At 32.1% G+C, this 22,063-nt stretch overlaps 1 protein-coding gene across 4 annotated transcripts in view; it reads right to left on the bottom strand.

Annotated features, from left to right (window-relative positions):
- LOC143255948 (arylsulfatase B-like) overlaps window positions 1-22,063 on the bottom strand; it is an 81,145-nt gene that overhangs the window by 1,919 nt on the left and 57,163 nt on the right. For 2 of the 4 annotated variants that reach the window (XM_076512412.1, XM_076512414.1), the window contains exons 4-9: window positions 19,889-20,001; window positions 14,103-14,213; window positions 13,427-13,552; window positions 6,053-6,179; window positions 2,349-2,642; window positions 1,119-1,564 (exon numbers count right to left, since the gene is read on the bottom strand). In XM_076512412.1, the coding sequence (XP_076368527.1) occupies window positions 1,119-1,564; window positions 2,349-2,642; window positions 6,053-6,179; window positions 13,427-13,552; window positions 14,103-14,213; window positions 19,889-20,001 (1,217 nt within the window). The remainder of the gene's footprint in view (window positions 1-1,118; window positions 1,565-2,348; window positions 2,643-6,052; window positions 6,180-13,426; window positions 13,553-14,102; window positions 14,214-19,888; window positions 20,002-22,063) is intronic. The other 2 variants (XM_076512413.1, XM_076512415.1) reach the window with 1 other exon arrangement.

Below are 22,063 nucleotides of genomic sequence, written 5' to 3'. Positions count from 1 at the left end.
CAATATAATATTGATGCATAAGTTTTGACTTATTTACATATTATATTAAAATATAATAACCTTAAATACAGTTGTAAAACAGTACATGGTTTTCAGAACAAAGATTAAATTTCTTTTAAGCATGGAATGTGTCTTGTCATCAATGCTCAGAATAAATAAAACAATATTCCTGAGTAATCTTCAGTGACCATAAGGGTGAATAAGACCAACAAATGAAACTGTAATATGACCAACTTCAGGAAGGTATTACTCAATCAATCCTCAGAATTAGGAAGGACAAAGCTGTCAGTTTCAAAACAAAAATAATAAAGACTAAAAAATTTATAAACGTACAAGTAAACAGATAAGAAAAAAATAAAAATTCAATAAACAAATGCCACAAGGAACAAAAGCACAGCACGTGAAGACAAACAGATGGAAGTAAAATGAAAATGTTCTTAATTAGAAGGTGGGAAAGAAGAAAAAGAAGAAATAAAAGTTGAGCAGAAGAAAGAAAAACAACTATAATTCACCTTGTCATGTAATTTTATTAATTGTTACATTTATATACAGAACAGCTCTTGTACATTTCATAAATTAATTACAACAAATCTCATACATTATGATTGTTATAGATAAGATATTCAAGATAATTTTGTTGCTGTGTTACAAATATAGTTCTATATTCTTTTATTACATAAAGTAAAGGTCTCTATAAACTGTTGCTAAATATAACAGCAGACCAAATGTGTTTTTTGAGTTTTGTTGGGAAAGATATTAGAGTAAAACTGAGAAATGTGAGAAACCTTACAAGTTTTAGAATAAAACCACATTGGACTCTCTGCTATGTCCACTGCAGGGAAATGAACATGGATTCTAACATTATAAGTCCATATTAATATACTGTTGTCCCACAAGGAGACAAAACCTTACACACATTAGGGCAGATGTTTTAACTTTTAAAGATGTCAACTAAAGTTAGCAGAGCTAATTGTATGAATGTGTATATACAATACACCAACAGTTTACAGGTTAACTCAGAGACCAATATGTCTAAACAAAATATAGTTTTAATTTTGAGATAAATCATCTTGAAATATGGTTTTAGATATATACGTTTATACACCAATAATAATTACCTCTGGCTTCTGGTTTGCTAAATTGTGATATTCACAAGGATCTTCCACAATGTTGAAGAGACAAGGTGCCTTATGTAACTGACAGTTTTTGGAAGCATTAGCCGGTTTTGGTCCACACTTAACTTCTGCTGGACTGTGATAATTGCTGTTAAACATTGTTGATTTATCAAAAAGCACCTTCTGCATCTTCAATAACTCTTTAAAATAGCGTTTGTTCAAAATTAAAGATTTGGGCTCCCTTCCTGAAGGGCCATACCATCCATCCCATTCATCTTGAAAATTTCCTGTACCATAAATAATCTTGTAGTCTTCTATTCTTAGTGCACCAACATCAACCACAGGATCGATATTATGAAGAATTTCTTTTCTTGGAGAAGGTGTGTTGTCAGAGAGCACTTTCCACATGTTGTATCCATCCAAAGGTCCAAGGTCTGCAGGATTACCACCTGTACATGAAAAATGTGTAGTAATACAGCATAAAAATGCTCATTCAATTGATGGCTGTGATGATTAAATTACTTCCAAAATGAAGTTTCCAATGCACTTGTTCAATGGTGTAAACCTGTTGTATAGTTAACAGATGTAATTTTGATTTATCCAACATACTTACAATAAATATTATTTGACTAACCTTAAGATGACTCACTAAATTCCAAACAAATGTGTACCTGGAGAAGATTTTCACAGTAACAGACTTGGTCACTTCTGACAAATAAACCAATTACAATTATCCCAATTAAGATGACCATGAGTTGATTTATATGAAGGACTTGACTTAAAAATGAATAAAAAAGAAAGACAACAAATAAAATATCTTATTTGTACTTTGTGGGATAATGTTTATAGAATGCACTTTTGTTTGCTTGTTTTTGAATTTCATTATCTGTGCTAGTCATCACCACCTACCATCAACTCTAGAACTACTCTTTTACCAACAAGCAGTGGGATTATACATCATATTATAATGTCCCCAAGGTTGAAATAATGAGGATATTAGATGTGATGGGATTTGATTCTCAACTCTCAGATTATGTTGAGTGCCCTGACCACTTGGTCATGCTGGGCCAGCAGAAGTTTTAAAGAAGATTTTTGTACCTTGATAGCTCCATGAAGGTTTATCTCAGAAACTTAGTATAAAAGTTAGTTTAGTAACATTTAGTAATCTCAGAAACTTAGTATAAAAGTTAGTTTAGTAACATTTCATTTGTAGGTTCATTAATTATTCTTTACCTGCAGCATAATAGAGAGTTGGAAGCCAATCGCAAATATGCATCATCTGGGTTGAAACTATTCCTTTCTTACGAAGAAGAGGACTCCAGATGAAAGCAGCACCTCTTATTCCTCCTTCCCACAGTGTAAACTTCACACCTCGAAGTGGCCAATTTGAAGCAGCATTCTGATTAAAACCTGCAGCTGGTCCACCGTTATCAGTGGTGAAGACTACAATACTATTCTGCAGCATTCCTTGGTTTCTCAAGTTATCAATGACTCTGCCAACAGAGTCATCTAGTGCTGATGCCATTCCTACCAATGAAAAGAAAAAAAGCCACTTTTAAAATCAGTGAGATATAAATCAGACAACAGTTACATATGACTTCAGCCAGTTTCTTTTAGAACTAATGGGATTCCTTGCTTTTGTAAGCCTGGGCCTTTTGCACAACAATAAGAATGAATAAGGATTTTTTTTTCAAAGTACATATTTGCATATCTTATTAACATATAATTATAAATTCAACAAATATTTAAAAATATACAAAATATAATGCACAATCATAACAACTGGTTGGGAATCAACAATGATCAGATGAAAACAGACAACAATAACTGAGTGTGTGTAAGAAAAAGAACATCCTTATAAAATCATGCCAAACTGTAGTGTACGTGTCTAAAATGTATTTTGCTTAAAACATAACCTGAAAAAAGCATAAAAAAGTAAAGAAAAGAAGGAACAAGGACAAACAGGCATGGCACACAGAGTACAAAGTTTCACTAAAAGAAAATTATGTGGTGAAGAAAATACTTCTTTTGTGGTGTTGACCAACAACATCAAAACAGATACAGGCATCAAATTTACAATATACTACTGGGGGAAACATCTTGAAATAAGTTAAAGAAAGGTCTACAACAATGACAAAAAGAGAGAATATCACTTAAATAAATTAACAAACATTTAGCAGTTCAAAAATAATCCTATTCATAATTAAATGATAAAAATTAATAGTTGAAGATTAATGTGAGGTAGAAGTTGCTATGAGGAACTTAAAGAGTTGTTTAATGATTCTTGAGGGAAACATTACATAAAAATAACATAGAAATGTTATTTCTATCACCTTTAACAACATTGTGATAAAAAACAACTGACCAACAACACTGGGTAAAGTCACTCATTTTCAGTATAAAATACATAGCTGATCCCAGGTGTTATTAGATAAGTGATTGGAATAATGATGGTATTTCCATATAAGTTTTTTTTTGTATGTATATAACTTATTTTAATCAGGATCCTAGAGCTAGTAAAGTCACAATTTATGTGCATAAATAGTTTTAAAAAATGTGCTTGCAAACTGATATGGGTTTATTAACAACTTTAACTCTAACAGACATTTTCTTCAGTGTAAAATTTTAACATAAAAGCTAGTATGGGTCCATTGGTAATTTTAAAGTTAATAAACACTACATTTAGTTTAAAATTTTAACATCTTTTAAAAACAAAATATTTTTCTACAACTAAAATTAAGATGTTTATCATGCTTTCTTATTTTACTAAATATTGCTTACAGAAAATCTTAGAATTAGAGGCAGAAAAAAACACAAGATTATTTTGTTGTGTTATTATAAATAGTAACCTTTCTTTTCTATCTCAAATCAACTTCAACAATGTAGTAAAATCTTTTTACCATGAATAACTTGTTCAGTTGGCTTACAAAAGTAGAGAATAATTAGAAACACCAATATGTCATAAATCTACAACATTCTTTGGAACTTTAACCGTATGCTGTGTGTGACTTAATGCCTACCATTAGATTTCTTTCTAGAGGTGGATTGCATGTGTTGGAAACTGACTGCTCATTACTGAAAGTCGACTAACAAAGAAATTGCGGTTTTGTTTTCCTTTTTATTTGGTTAGTTTTTAGTACAGTATCTGCATTTTTTTTTCTGTTATAGAATTATTACAATTTCTTGTTTAATTTGTCTTTAAAAGTTGATGTAATTTAATTATCAGTAAGGTTTCCATACCAAGTAATTCAATACTTTTTCCTATTAGATAACTCAGAATAAAGAAATTATCAAAGTATTTGGTGAAAGCACATATTTTTTTATGTCAAGTACATAAAGGTCTTAAAGTAATTAGTGGGATTAATTGCAATTAAAATATCAGTACTAGTTTTATTTAAATGTTCTTGCATAACTCACAATTTTAGTCCTAGGTACCCTCTAAACAACATATCCATGAACCCACAAGCAATTTCGAACATAAATAGCTGAAAAGATGTTAAAAAAAGCCAAAGTAATTCACATGGACAAGATCAGTACTTCTAATATGAAACAAAATAAAAATTTTATAACCACATCAAACAATTATGTCATGACATTGCTCTAAATTAAAATTCTCAGATATTCTTGAAAGTTTTTTTAAGGCTCAGAGTTTATTATGATTTAAAGGGCTGATGGGTACATTTCTATGAACATTTAACACCAAAAACCATCATCTTGTGTATGTATAAGCTGTAAAAAACAGTTCAACTGGTTAAAAAAGCTACCTTTGAATGGCTAGAAATGACCCAGGAGGAACTAATATATATACATCTAGCTGAGTACCAATTAAGAAAGTAAAAACTGTATAAAGCAGAATCTTAGATACTGTTTCATTTCTCTGTTTTGTTATTAAATCCCTTATAACATATTAGTTGCTAATTGCATACCCGACTTTGTAGAAGATAATAATCAACTCATTTAGCTTATTAAGTACTCACGTCTTTAAATTCAAAATCAAAAGTCTATAGAAAGTGGAAATGTTCCCTATTACATGGTTTTTGTATCCTCCATTGTAGACAAACATTTTTTAACAAAAGTAGCCCATGTACACTGTGATAGAGTTTCTAGTTACTATACAAAACATTATGATAATCAAGTCAGCCAATTCTGAGTGATGGATGCTGACACACAAAGTAAAATGACATGTCTGGGTTTCCATCACCTTTTGTTATATGGTTTATAGCTTAGTTACTTTTCTGATATGGAACCTCGCAGTCTAGTAATAACACTGAAGTGTATAACCCTAAAATAACAATGTTTTGATTCCCACAGAATAGTGAAATCAAAGCAATTCACATTTTTGCAATTGTACAAGTAATGAAATGATTGAACCCTATTGGTCTATACTTAGGTTTTGGTCAGTTATTAGAAGATTCTAAGTGGTTAATGTTACATTGTGCTTACAAATCTGGCTAGATGATATTATTAACAATGGTGAAATAATCTTCATGAAAACACCAGAAACACTAATAAATAAATATATACATATATACATTACTCTTTTAAAGACTGTAACTACAGCTTCATATAAACAAAAATTTGGGATACTTGAAAGTCTTTCAACAGCTCACCAAAAATAAGATTTTTACCAACAAGGTTCACTTGGTTGCTTGCTTAGTTCTACAACCATAAAAATATAATAGTCAACTGTTTATTATTACCCTTAAAGTATTCTGTTGATTTCTGCAACATAAACTGCATATTAAACTCCTGAAATGTAAAATAGTATTTTGATAATCACTATTATACTGTATACTAACGGATAAAGTGTAACATATTTCTTTATTGACAATGTGTTTACTTGTTCACATAAACACACGCACACACACACACACACATATATATAACCTTTATAAAAATTGTTGAAATTTAAACAAAATATCTTTAATATTTTGTACCTGCAAATATTCTTCTGTTTCTATCTTTAATGTGTGGGAATCTTTTTATGTATTTACTAGGAGCTTGAAGAGGGTTATAAGGGTTAGCACTGTGGACTGCTAAATGAGCCAAATACAGGAACAAAGGCTAGAAATGAAACATATTTTTTATGATTATAAAAATATTATTAACACTTCTATTTATTGTTTCTTCCTAGAGATCTACAAATCTCTAATCCTGAGCAAACTGAGCAGATAAGAGTTAATGTAAACATAAAACAGCAGACCTTAAACCAGTGGTTCTCAACCTTTTCTGACTTGTGGCACACTACAACAATCTGAACATTTTTGCGGCACACCTGGAAAGCCTTAATGATTTCTTTAGGTACACATTATACGGCAAACATTAAAAGCCTTAGAATGAAAATCATGGTCAAAGCAAGCGATATTAATGTCATTTGCACATTGATAATACTTTCACTTGCTTTGGCTGTGAGTGTCATTCTAAGGCTTTTTAACAATTTTATGGTATAGCAAAAAAATCAAAACTTTTTATTTTTACATATGTTTTCAAAGTGATGCTTGTGCCTGCTTCCAAGAGAAAATCAAACTGAAGTGAGGCTCTAACGTAAACAAACAAGCTCGCATTTCATCATCGACTGTAAGAAGTCTCTCTATCTTTCTGGCTTTAATTTCAGTCAATGCTCAAAATCCAATTTTGTAAAACCACAAAGATGCAAATGAAAGCAAAACTTCAACTGCTTTTGAACTGATTGCAGGATATGAATTTTTAATGGAGATCCAAAACTCATCCAAGCTCTTTTCGGGAAACAACGACTGATAAAATTTGCTGTTTCGTAAATCAATGAGCTGTTCTTCCTCCTCAGTTGTAATATTTGTTGTCTCATTGATTCTGAATGGATGGGTCACCCAGTTATATTCGTCAACAGCAAGTGACAGAAAGTAATGTTTTAGTGCAGATTGTAGGTCGCTTAATGTGTTCAAAATTTGAGGGACAATTTTCTTCTTTTATGGACATTCATTAACAGAAGGAAAACAATCAAGGACTCCTTTCAAGATCTTATTCTTCCACAGTGTCACTTTTTCATCGAAGAGCTTCAGTTTGGACATTGTAGTAATAATGTTTTTAGATGGGCCTTGGAGACTTAAGTTCAGAGAATTTAATTTGTCAAACAAGTCGTAAAGAAATTGAACTTTCAGCCACCAGATCTCATGATGAAAAGAAAATTCAAAACCTGCTTCCTCAACCTCCAAGAAAGAAATTACTTCAGTTTTTAGTTGGACAAGAAGCTTTAACATCTTTCCTTTTGAAAACCATCAAACTTCAGTGTGATACAGTAGCTTTCTGTAGTCTGAATGCGTCACCTCACAGAGAAGAGAGAAAAGTCGAGATTGAAGTGGCCAAGACTTGATGTAATTCAGCACTTGAAGAACTTGATTCATAACAGACTGCAACTCTTTCGGCAAAGATTTGGAGGCAAGAGCCTCTCTGTGAATCATGCAGTGAACAATCCTAATGTTTGGATTTTGTTGGTGCACCAGAGTGACAAATCCCTTCTTTTTAATTACATTGAAGGACAGCCATCAGTGCAAATGCTGACACAGTTATAACAATGTAATTTGAAGAGCAAAATGTTTTCATTCACAAATTCAAAAATGTCTTGGCCTTTCCCTGTACTTTTTAAATCTTTGCAAAATAAGTATTTGTTTATGATTTTTCCATCTTTTATGAATCAAACAAAAGCCAGAACTTGAGCCTTTCACTAATGTCAGTAGATTCATCAACTTGAAGAGACCATAGCAGAGACAATTCATCTTCAGGAGCTTCGAAGTGTTCGGAAACTTGATCCTTCAAATCTGATGACAAGTTTACAATAACCTGCAATCAATCCCTTTTCAGGTAGCTTCATGAAGTTCACAAGCTTCCTTGATTGTTCGTGTTGTTGAGCCGTGAGATTCTCGAAGCATTCTTTTGGTTTATTCTTCACAGCTGAATGTTTTGTTTCCAAGTGTCTCTTCAGTTTGCTAGGAACAAGCACCTCATTTGATAAAGCTGCATTGCAGAGTAGCCAGAATGGTAATTGAGAATGTTCCAAAGCGATAAAACTGTATTTGATGTATTCGTTTTTGTACTTTCGTTTGATTCTTTGCTTTTGATTCAACACATTCTCTTTTTCAGTACCAGACTTACTTAAATATTTTTCCATGGATAAATGATAAAGCTAATTCATACACGATAAGCACAAAGTTATGCAGTCGATATAAAATTCCTACCTAAAGCATAGTAGCTGTAGCTTACCACAGAATGAGAATGTGTTCCAAAAAGTAGTTTGATTGTTTGATGCAACATTGATGATGTATGAAGAGCTTGTTGCACTGAAATTCAACTAACAGTCTAACCGTTGCAGTGGAGAATAAAATTTAAGTATGAACTTCTCAGTGCTCGAGTTCAATGAAAACCATCAAATGTTTTGGAAGGTTTCAGAGTGTCTCTATAGTAGCTTTTATTAACTGATGTTTTTGACTTGCTTGTAAAATCCCAAGAAAATTCAATGAGTTTCAAAAACACCACAGCACACCTGCCAATTTCTCATGGCACACAGGTTGAAAATCACTGCCTTAGATGGCCATGGCATGAGATTTATTCAACAATAGCATGTATGGTTCATATTACAATCTTATAATAATTAGACTCTTATTTATTTGAAATTAATAAAACAAGTTTAACAGGCATGAAGCAATAAATATGTCCAGCTTTTTGATATATACTATATTGATATAATTGTTGAAAACATTACATCAAGACTTATTCAGAAGACTTAATAATGATGAGAAACCAACTTGAAAATAAAAATGTACCTCAGAATGGCTGGTATGGGTATTAACACTTTTAATGATAAGCAGAGAACAACTCTATTATGCCTGAACTTACCTACATTATGCTATTGTTAACCATACACGTTTGTGCGATCCTAACAAAATTAAGAAACTCAAACCAAAAAATCATCAACAGAAGAAAGGATATTTATTTTATCCAACAGTGAAGAAAGGAGAAACTAATCTATAATTATTTGAAGATAAAACTATCCAAGAATTTTAACCAGTGTACAAACCTTATCCATAATTTACAGAAAAAACTATTAAAAACCATGTTAAGCTCAAAATATCTAAACTATCAACTGGCCTGCTGTATTCAACCAGACATCTATGAACTCATACAACACAACATCAGTCAAATCAACAGTAAAAATTGCAAGGAAAAGAAGACCCGACACAACAAAAAATTAGATAAACTAAGGTACTGCCAACAAAATAGATGCCAACATGATGAACCACCAACAAACCTTGTAACTGACAGATCCAACTGAAGATTGAGCAATGAAGAAATGTATCTACTCAACACAAGACTCAACTTTGCAGTAACACCTAGAAATATTCCATCAATCGAAATGAAAGCCTGTCTGGAAGACCTAGCTAGAAGACTGGTGATCCACTCTGGTGTCTCCCACTGTGTAACTTTTGATTTAACTCAGTCCATCTGTCTTTTCTCCAAGGAAAAATGGAAGGTCTTTTGCATGTGGGCCCAATTTGCTTTTTGATCAGGGGTCTTCAGTCTCCTAAATTTCATGATATTGACCAGTTTTATCCCATACCTTTTGTTTTTCCAGTTACTGAGGGTTTTTTCTCAATCATACTTAAAATGTTAATCTCTCTCCAATGCCTTCTCAAATCCCCATTCTTTCATCAGGGTTCAGGAATCCTTACCACATACCAGTTCCAAGCTACTAGGATAGTTGACAATGGAGGCATCCTTCTGGATGGGTTCCACATAAGATGACTAAAACCATTCAATTCAGAGTAAGATGGTGTTGTTCTATTTGTGTGGTTGATATAGTATCATCTAATCTGTGATTAACTATACAACAGTGTAAGACACCAAATCTCCTCTCCAATGACTAGACAAAAAGCCAGGATGAAGACAGAGGAAATGTGGAATACAGAACCACTGGCTAGGGTTAATGAAATAATTCAGGTAATAAGGGAAGTGATAAAAGAGGGGAAAATGGTAGTCTGAATAAATGAAGGAACAATGGCTGAGTTGGCCAGTAGGGAGCAATAAGAAGGACACAGCATGGAGTGGCACAGATAAGGGAAACTAGCACAATCAGAATGGAAGATACACATATAGGAATTTGTGCAACCAATTTCAGCTGAAGGAATCTATAGCCAAAGCCTGAGGATGAGATATTGGGGATCAAAAGAAGGGTAACTAGTAATAGAGCCTAATATAGGAGATTCAATGTACGAAAACAGAGGGATCTCAAATGGGTGCCTCCTTGGTGACTAATATAAGTCACCATCATTGAATTGCCAGAATGGATCATTACCAGACAATGTCTGGCAACAGAAAGAAAGGGGTCCAAAGTCCAATGAACAAGAAGGAGCTTTAGAATGTTGATATGTAAAGACTGTTTGTTGACTTTCCAATGACCCAAAGTATCCTGGTGATCAACTCATACACACACTCCAATTGTACACCTTCCAAGAGAGATTCTACTGATCAAGCTGAGTCTACTGAAAAGAGTGACTGTGTGCACAGTTGATAGGGATTAATGGTATCAGAGAAGGTTGTATCCCCAGAAGTTACAGAACCTCGTACAGAAAGAGAGGAAATAGACAGGGTGTGACTATCTGACAATTCCATCGAATGAAGTTGGAGAGAAGAGGTTAACTAAAGTGAATGTTGAAAAATACATATAAATGAACAAGGTATTTGGTGGGATGCAGGAAGAACTTCTTTAATTTCATCAAACAACCTATCCCATAGCTTCGAGAAGGAGCTGATGAGAATGACTGGCTGACTCTTGTATTGAATGGGCAAGAAATAGCCAGTTATCTATGTAAAAATGAAACACAACTCCAGGACATTAAGATGAAGAGCAAAAGCTCTCACCACCTGATAAAAATTTAAGGAGACAAAGCAAGCCTTAAGGGCATGGTGCTAAATTGGCATACCACCCTTGGATGAATGAACCAAAAATAAGAAAAATATCATACAGAGATAGGAATATGTAGATAAGCATTGAAGACATCTATCTTAGTCATCAAACACCTTGAAGAAATGCCCAATGAGCAGTGGGGTACAATTCCATGGTGAAACGTAGGAAATGAACATAATGATTTAGGTGAGACAGACCAATGACAGGTCTCCAGCACCTAGTCTTTTTGGGAACCACAAAAAGATGAGAATAAAACCCTAGTGAATGATGTGGAACATATTCACTACCCTGTTGTGTGAGGAGGTCCTGTACCATCTTAAATAGATGCTGGCAAATTATGGGATCACAAGGAGAAGGGAAAGAAACAAGTACTTTGGAAAAGGAAGTGAAGTGAAAAATGGAATTTCAAATCTCTCTCTTAGAACATGAAGAATCAAAACATTGGTGATGAAAGGGCACCACTGATGAACAAAGGCCACAAGTCAAGCTCCTACCTGGTCAAAATCTGTACGTTAGTCAATGAAACTGTTGGCAGCATATTGTGCATCACTGAGAAAAATGATGAACCATGGCACCAAGAAAAGGAGGGACAGATAATGGTTGGGAATTTAGGGCAGGAAACCACAATCAGGACCACACTCAACTGTAAATAAGAAAAACAGGCTATCCAATGTGTTGCTGGACAGATGCCACCTCAGAATCCAAAACATCAGGACCATATCAAAAACAAAATGCCTAGAGATAAGAAGCAGATAAATGAGTTTGAGATATAATAGCATCACAACAGACAAACAATGTTTGCAAAGTCAGAACCAAAGATGACAAACATGCTAATGTATAATAAAGAGAGAGAGCATGTCTCCAGAAAATCTTTCAGGGTTCTTGTGTACAGCATCAGACAAGAGATGGGTTGTGGAAAGGTACTATAAAAGAGTCATGAAGGTAAGACAGCAGCAGAAAAATTGGGCATGGGTGAAACTAATGGGAAATTCAGAGCCTGTTTCCCAAATGGGTAAAATCCAATTCAACAGTTATTGATCAACTTATAGCTAGCCCAATGATATATGAGTGCAGACTAATTTGAAACCCTTGAGGGATGAAGCATACCAACACCATTGCTCAACTTAGAGGTGAACTGTTCAGCATGACCACAAATGTCAAGGGATGGGACAAAAATCAAATTGAGTTGGGAAGTATATTCATGCAGTAATGAAGGAAGATTTAGGAGAAATGGATAAAATATTATATACCTAAGAATTAAACTCTGAAAAAAACATGGAAGGCTAGACAGAATCCTCAGGAAGGGTATGAGAAGGCACAGTAAAATCAGGAAGTGAAAACAAAAAATCAAAGTCTTTGTCAACCTGCCCAAGTTTCACATGTTCAGGAGGAAGTGGGGCAATGTTTGGAGATAAAGGTTGTCCTATATAACATTCAACCTCCCTGCAAATAAACGTAGATAAATCTTCCAACAGGTCACCAGCACCTGTTGAATGTGAGACACCCAAAGTGGTTATATTAGCTTTGGAATTCGTATTGTATTAGTTGACAAAGGCATTTGAAGTAAGAAATTACTATGAATATGAGGCCTGGCACGACCAGGTGGGTTAAGGCGTTTGACTCGTAATCCTAGGGTTGCAGGTTCAAATTCCCGTCGCACCAAACATGCTCATCTGTGGGGATATTATAATGTGACGGTCAATCCCACTATATTATTGGTAAATGAGTAGGTCAAGAGTTAGTACTGGGTGGTGATAACAAGCTGCCTTCCCTCTAGTCTTACACTGCAAAATTAGAGATGACTAGCACAGATAGCCTTTGTGTAGCTTTACACGAAATTCAAAAAACAAACAAATAATACCGTGAATAGAATAAGAGTAAGTTAACGTGAATTATTTTAAAATATGAGTATGTTACAATTAACCACTTCCTGAACGAATTCAGTTAAAACCCTAATCAAGATGAAAAAAAGAAAGCTGTCTGAATGCAAGTGCATAGAGAGAGTCACATGAGTATACTATGCTCCTATCGATAGACAAGTCATGCATAATGACTTGCATGAGCCACATGTTGGAATCATTTGATTCCAGTAATGGTGTGTATCTGGAAGCAATGAATGAGAATAGCTAATCTTATGAGTGGAAGGAAATACTGCATTGGAAACCTTCAATAAAGCTAATGCTACTTTAATACAAAACCTCTGATTGTTTTAAGCTATACATTTGTAAGTTTCTCTCAATTCTATTATATTATGTACATAAAACTGATATACTAAATATACTGTTCTATCAAAGAAATCTTGTACATTATGAACTTTACATTCAACTGTAAGTTAAACTATATTTCAATCACTTTTCACACAGAGATTACTTACCCGTGACTTGTTATGCTTTTGTATGATGTCTATAGCATGATCAGTAAAAAGCTCTGTAGCATACTTGCCCAGTGCATCAGTTACTAAACTCAAATTATGCCGGAAGTCCAGCCCCCAGTTATTTCCCTATTCAAAAGAAAGAAATCTTTGGTTATTTCTTTCTTGAGTTGATAATATTAATTCCAGTGACTCAATGCCTGTTCATACAGTACTTCTTTATATTTCTAGAATTTTAAAATTTATATTCATACAACTGTAAGTGGTTTTCAAAGTAGACTGCTTTAAAGCAAAAACTGCTTGTAACTGGAAAACAACGTAAGTTCATTTTGTTTATGTGAGTGAGTTTACCTCGGTTTGAACACTAGGTGGTTGAAGATTTTGGTTGCAACACATGATAATCTTATAAATGGAATCCATTGCAATTCAAGAGTTCTATTACATGTCTTGAAGACTACGATTTTTAAAGATCAAGGCAATTTATCAAGGATCTCAGAAATAGTCATCAAAATTATAACTTTGGTGTAAAAAAAAACTTCAGTAAAAAGACAAAAATAACATTTTAATCAAACCACTTCAACAAGATATGTTTTAGTAAACTACAGAATCATCAAGGAAGTTTGTTCACACTTTTTATTAGCAAAAATTAATAAAAAAAGTACCTTAAACTTATTCCTACCTCCACTGCAGTGTGGTCATAGTAGTCCTCGTGACCTGTCCAATATCCAAAATGAGAATCAAATCCACGATATGTTGGAGTATACTCTTTTTTGAAGAATCCAAGGTGCCACTAAGTACATGAAAATATTTCCATAACTATTTTATTTACATATTAAAAAAATTAAGATGCTAAATAAACACTTTTGTTGTCAGTATAAACATTAGCAAATTAAAATCAGTGAATGCTTAGCTAAACTACTGTATAAACTTAAGCATTATCTATCTTATGATATTTATAATTATCCTTGCTAAAATATATAAATTCAAAAACAATTTATTCAGATTAATATAACTGGTTTGTTCAGTTGCACTCATTATCCATAAAAGATATAGCAAAATATATGAAATATGAATTTGATCTTATGCTTTGTACAAAATATTGAAATTTACATATTAAGTTTGAAAATTAAATATAACTGCAAATCACACGTATTACATTTAACAGGTCCACTGCTAAAATTCTATTTAAACAATTTATTTTATTCACCTAATTAAATCATCCCAAGAATTAATTTTCCCAGTGTTATACGTTTCCACCTGTTATTAAAATTATAAATTTCCTACACTGAAAATACATTTTTAGCAAGTATTTACCTCTTATCACATAAATAGCTATTCTTGTTCAGTACTGCCCTCTATAAGAAAAGAAATGTTCATACGTGCCACTGGTCTTCTGTCTCCTCTCCATTGGAATTCAATGATTCCAATGCATCTCTCATGCAAACCAGCATGCATTAACCCTTAATCAATATGAGTGCAACAAACTCTAATGATACATTTTACTCTCTCTATTCAATTTTACCAAACTATCACTTTTGAGTTTTTGCAAAAGATGGAAGCACTGGTTTTCAGTTAGGAGAAAAGGTGTGAAGTGTAAGATGAGGTAAGTTTCTATGGACATACATTTTCAGTGTAGGAAAATTATAACTTCCCAAACTGTACATCACTTCTTCTCAGAGGAATCCCACACTGGATAGATAGAGGGATCAGTGAGATGATGACTTAAAATGCCAAAATGACATTCCCCAAGATGAGACAGTCGGATTATAAGATATTATGTGGGTAACTGCATCTCTTCTAAACTAAGCATACTCTTTGCCCATCATGAACAAATGTCATACATGTGGATGCAAAACAAAAAAACATATTCAACTGGGAGAGAACTATGGCAGAGAAAGTGACCTTAACCAGCAATATTTATGAAATTCAATCCCAAAAATTATAAAAGTGAATAAAATTAAAAGGATATGCCCCTAGCTGCAGAGTAGTTAGGGCACAATGGACCACACACAGCAAGTGAACTACATCTAAAATCTATGTTGCTGGGAACTGACATCCACAGGGGAGGTAAGATGAGAATCATAACATTGGTAAGCCATCTATAATCCAAAGCTAAAATTTGTGGTATGCATTTTTGTTTTGCATACACAGAGCAGCACTAAATGAGAATAGCTATTTGAGTGAGATCATATAAGAATAACAGTTCTGCAAAACTATTAGTATTCAAATGAATAATATTTTTGGTTGGCTTCAAAACTGTTTTATGTATGACTAACATTTAATACATAACACAAATGAACAATTTAATAAATATTAAAGAACTTCATCACTAATCAACTGAAGTTACCCATACAATCTTTCATAAGATCAGCCTAAATATTTGGTCTGCATCAGCAAACAAAATGAAACAAAACCCTACAAACATTTCCTAATTTGAGCAACTTGAACTGATGTTGGCCATCAATAATAAAACACTGAATGAGACAAAACTTAACAGCTGATGAATGATCACCATAAGTAAATCACAAAAATATGGCTGTAAGTTTTATCTGAAAAACACACACGCATATTTCAGAATTTCATTTTAACAAAAAATATATATATTTTCTTTTTATTGTCATAATTTATTTGAAATGACTGAATTGGCAATTTATCTTTGAATTACATATTATCAGGAATGTTTATCCATCTGTAAACTACAGGCAGTGTCAGTTAACAGGTTTTTATATGGATTTTTAAATACATGGATTTTCAAATGAAGTCAGAAATTTCCCTACTTAAACTTACAGTTACATCAGTTAAGAAAGTACATTAATGTAGTAATTTATATACTAAGGTATGTTGTGGTAATTCCCTTGTGCATGCAACATTAGAACATCAATGTTACCCTTGACCAGTTCAACATGATAAAAATACTTTGAGGATTCCTGGGCACTGTTTAGTGAAACATTATATGTAGCATAACTCTAATTCATATATATACATAATGAGTGGTAAAACCAGTATTTCATAAATCTTATTAATATTAGTGCTACTAATAACACTAAGAGGCACTAGTCGGGTAAATGGTAGAGTCTGTAAAGTGGATAGCTGTCTTACTCCTATTATGTTTCTATGCAACATGTTGCAACTCAGCAAAAGAGAATGTCACACGTTTGCAGTACTTTATGTATTTCTCTTAAAATTCACAGGTCAACTTTAAACACATTACGTTTGCATAGAATTAAGCTCAATCTCAGATACTGTTCAATCACTACTGGCTTATTTCTTTGAAGAGAACATTTTTTGTAAGGTAAGGAGTTAATTGTATGTGATTAATGTATGATAGTGAGTGAAGTGAGTGGATGATTATTTGTGAATAGATAGATATCTATATCTGAAACAACAAACAATACTATATTGGGTTGTTAAATAGAATAAATTCACACAAACGTTTTTTTGCCATTATGATTTTGCACTTTAAAACTATGTTTTACTTTTATATAACTTTACTGTAACTTGTCAGTTAATTTCAATTGTTACATTTTAATTGCTTGAATTCACAAAAATACCATATAATATGAATACAATAAAAAATAATGACCACAAGGCTAATCATAAAGTTCTACCTTCCTTAAAGCTCCACACATGCAGAAATTATGCTCATGAGCTGAAAAATATTCCAGTAACTCTAATCTACTAAAATAAGCAACACTATAACTTCTGAAATGTACCCTATCAGATACTAAGTAGACCATAACAACAATATATATATATACATACATACAGTAATTAAAAAAGTGTTCTGTTTATGATTTTATTTTGCAGTAACTACTTCTATAAAGTTTATAATTCAACTCTGTACTGTTCTTCCTTACATGGGTATTCCACCTTTTTTATTTCACACTATTTATTTAAAACATTTTAAACTTGAAATTTTTAAACATTTTAAGGAACATTAATTAATTTTGTGCATTCACTTTAACCTTTTTTATGGCTAAAAAATCTTGTCTTTTCTCTGATAGATGTCAGAAATATGTACATATGTATATATTTAGAAAACAAATACTACAATAAGCCATGGTCTATGTTTGATAGCTAGTTGACTCATTGATGCAAATTTGAAAAACCAATGTCAGAAGTTAAACTGTTTTACTGCTGAAGATTGAAGTAAAACATACATTATTACTGACATTATTAGACTTGTAAAGAATATTTCAACATACATTATTACTGGCATTACTGGACATTAAAGAATATTTCAACATACATTATTACTGACATTTCCAGACTTGTAAAGAATATTTCAACACACATTATTACTGACATTACTGGACTTGTAAAGAATATTTCAACATACATTATTACTGACATTACTGAACTCGTAAAGAATATTTCAACAAACATTATTACTGACATTACTGGACTTGTGAAGAATATTTCAACATACATTATTACTGACATTACTGGACTTGTGAAGAATATTTGAACTAAAATTATTGGTATAAATAAATGTTCCTAACATCACAAGTGTATATGTATAGTTTAAAATATTACTGTTTGTTGAATTTTGTACAAAGCTAGTCAGAAGCTATCTGCACTAGCTGCCCCCAATTTTGAAACAACAAGACTAAAGTGAAGTCAGCTAGTCAATAACTAGTTGGTTAAATTAGTCAAATAAATAGAGTTGACCATTAATCTTATAATGCATCAACAGCCCCAAAGTGCTGTTCAGAAAGTGGATCCACAGTTCAGCACACTAACTTCTGGACTGTGGTTGCCCCTTCTCAAATGAACAAGTTTAATGTTGAAGTGTTGATTAATCTGACTGACCTCAATGATCATTTCATCTTACTTCAGAGTCAATCAGTCTAAATATTAGTTTAAACCAGACTTACTAGTGTAATTTATCCTCACTAATAACATCCTATTTAACCCATGAATATATATGAAATCTAATAGTCTGTATTAGATTTGTAAAGGACTATATGAACTCTTATATTTAAAGACAGCAAATTAACCAATAGACCACATCCACTCAACATACAAGCAAATTCAAGTAAAAAACTACTGATATTTTCTAGTTTTGTTATCTGTATCCTATCTAAAAACTGAATCCAGTGCTTTATACAAGTACAGTAGCAAGGTATATCTAGGTTCAAGCTATAGGTACCTGTGCTACGAGAAATTTGAAAACACCTTTGAGTCTAAATAGTTAATCTGAAAACTTAACTACATATACTGTTAGGGTGTAATCCACTTATACTTTAGTTACTAATGGTCAGTTTTCACAACTGTCCAAAACAACATAATTCAAAACTGTTAGTAATATCGTTAAGTTTTCTTCACTACAGTCACTAGCATAGTACGTGGTATACATTATAATTAAAATTCAGACCTAATATCATTGTTAAAACCAACAAAAACAAAAAAATTACAGTTTATAAACACACTCACACAAGTTATGTTCATAAATATCTTCTGTTCATGCTCTTTTTCCTAAATAATACATTTAAATTTAATTACGTAACTAAGGTTTTTTAAACACTTCAAATTCCAGGTAATATTAGTTTTATTTTCACTTTATTATAATTCCTGTTTATTATTTTCCATCTTTTATTAGATAATATACATTTTGTTTAGAAACATACCTCATTATATATAGATGTGTCATATGTAAACTTCAATACGTAATACAACAGTCATGTGCAATTAGCTGCAAAATGCAAATTACACAACTGTGTATATTAGTGCTTTACACACAAATGCATTCTTTGATTTGTATGAAATGTAAATGTCTGAATACCAATGATTATACCAATCAAACTCAAACATTTAATCCTTAAGCGTGAAAAATATTCATATACTCTCTCTGTAAAAGAACACCATATGATCATCCACAAATGAACCAGTATAGATATTATAAATATGATGCCAAACAAGTTATGTTAAATTGGCTTATTTACCTAATGTACATAATGTTTACTAGCCTTTAAAGGTACTTAAGGAAACTTTTACCAAAACAGTACAACAGTTCCTACAAATACTTGCATTAGTACTAATCACCAACTACAATTTTACTAAAATTTTAAAAACAGACTTAAAATGTTTTTAATTTTTTGTGATGCATACAATTTAACATGGAAATAAGGCATTTATAGGAACTGTAAACTAGTTTTATTTTAGTTAGTTGAATATTGACAAGAAAGTGTTCAATATCAGAATTTCCTATCCAGATAATATATGAAACGACAAGAACAACTGTTATTGGATTAAATAATTACAATATCTGATAAGAATAATCAGAATTTTTGTATACTTCTAAACCTAGCACTGTTTTTCCAGGTATAAATAACTATGAAAAAAAAATTAAACCATGTTTTCTCATAGCCTCTTGGTTATTAAACAATTCTATTTAAAACTTATTCTATTGTGAGATCGTAAGTGCAGTTTGATAGCAATGAATGTGTAAAATGGTTTATATACCTTTCCGACAGTCTGGGTCGAATAACCTAGTTTTTTGAGATGAGTGGGTAAAATTGGAAGTTCTAGAGGCAAACCCCAGGGTTCACCAGCATAGATAACATCATGCTGTAATCCTAGAGTAAATTTTTATAAATATAAAATAAAATATATATTTCAAAAAATACTGGTGAATGTTAAAATACTTTAACAATACAATTACATTAAATCTAGTTTAATTTCACTGAATTATTTACAGGCATTAATTTTATTCTCATGTAAAAATAAAGTTAATAACTTTATTATACACCATGTGAGTTCAAACCCTGCTTAAAAAATAACACACGGGGTAAGGAAAACAAAAACAAATTTAACAAGCTGAACTGAAACAAGCATAAACTGACAAAACTACATTCATAAACAAAATTTTACTGTTAAAAGTTAAAGACTGGTATAAGTGTAGAAATAGTTAAAAATATGTATCAAACTTCATCAATGTAAACACATACCGCAATCTCAAAAAACATTCACACAGTGCAAAATAAAAACAGAAGAGGTAGAACAAATATCAACCTTATTCATACAGTCTACCAATACCACCCAACATCATAATTAATTACATACGTGATTACCAGCACTGTAAGATTTACCAAACACAAGAATGCCATCTTTAAAATTTATTTTTACTTCATATGGGTTTCTCATCATTAAAATCACTGCTACGCAACAAAATCATTTTAGTATCAATAATCAATTATAATTGAGTTCTACAACAGTGTTATTATAAAACATAAATTATCTGTAAAAAAAACAGTGACTTTAGGGAAAAAAAAGCCTAAACTTTTTTCTATCTCTGAATAAAATTTCCCATTTCTGTTTAAAATACTGATTCTAAATTTTCATTTAAAACCACTATGGTTTTGCATGTACTTCCTAATCAAAAAGCTCCTAATATTTTTTCCAATACAGAGCAACAAAATATTTGTTTAGCTCAATGGAACATTTAATAATCTTGACATTTGAAGAATTTTAATGCTGTTTGTGATTATAAAAACCTGGAGAGAAAAAAAAGTAAATGCAAACCAAAGAATTCACTAGATATACATGTACATCTTCTGTAGACACATTAATTAATATAATAATATTTAATATATAAAATAATTTAAATGAAAACATCCAGAAAATGCTTCAAGAAAAAACATACTTCTGTCATATGATTTTAGTTCATAATTGATTCATCTGTTGCTTATACAGAATATATACACTAACAAAAAAATGCAATAAAACTAATATTTGATTATCTACCTTTGTACATTATATTACACAATGTACTTTGAGCACTTTTACTTCTGTTGGTAAGTCAAATGGATACCCAAATGTACCTTGCCCAAATTTAGATATATTATTGGGGTGTTGTTGCACAGAAATATTTCAAAATATGTCTTTCGTTGTACAGATAGTTTTCTGTTTCAAGAGTAAAGCAAATAATAATGTATATACATTATCACATCATAATTGATTATTTACACATATAAGGTGTAACAGAAGTATTTTAAAATGAGTCCTTCAGCTCTTATTTCGATACACATTTCAACAATATTTTCTAACACAATAACCATGTACTTTGGTTGATGAAGTTTAATGAACAATGATGAAGATTTATAAATATCTAGTACTTGTAATGCATGAAAAGACATCAGTATTAGCATATTTTTTATCTTACCTGCCCCAGTCTTGCTGAAAAGTGAGCAAAAACCACCACAGGGGTGATGTGTTAGGGAATCCATGAAAATATTTGGCTATATATATTATTTTCAAGTGTGCTACATATGATAATTTCTGACCTTCCTGTCATCAGGATATCAAACAAAAATACAGTGACATGATTCACGTGCAAAATGATGAAAAAATATTTTTATTCTTGTTTCTACTACAAAAGGAACTGCTCATGGTTTGGTTTGCTTTCTGTTTCATGTAAAGTCACAAAGGGCTATCTGCGCTAGCCATCCCTAATTTAGCAGTGTAAGACTAGAGGAAAGGCAGCTAGTCATCACCACCCACTGCCAACTCTTGGGATACTCTTTTACCAACAAATAGTTGGATTGACTGTCACATTATAATGCCCCACAGCTGAAGAGACAAACATGTTTGCTGTGATGGGGATTCGAACCCGCAACCCTTGAATTACGAGTCGAGCAC

The sequence above is a fragment of the Tachypleus tridentatus genome, chromosome 7 (assembly GCF_004210375.1).
Source record: "Tachypleus tridentatus isolate NWPU-2018 chromosome 7, ASM421037v1, whole genome shotgun sequence".
Lineage (NCBI taxonomy): Eukaryota > Metazoa > Arthropoda > Merostomata > Xiphosura > Limulidae > Tachypleus > Tachypleus tridentatus.
Note: the sequence above shows the minus strand (reverse complement) of the source record. Positions and strands in the feature narration are given on the sequence as shown.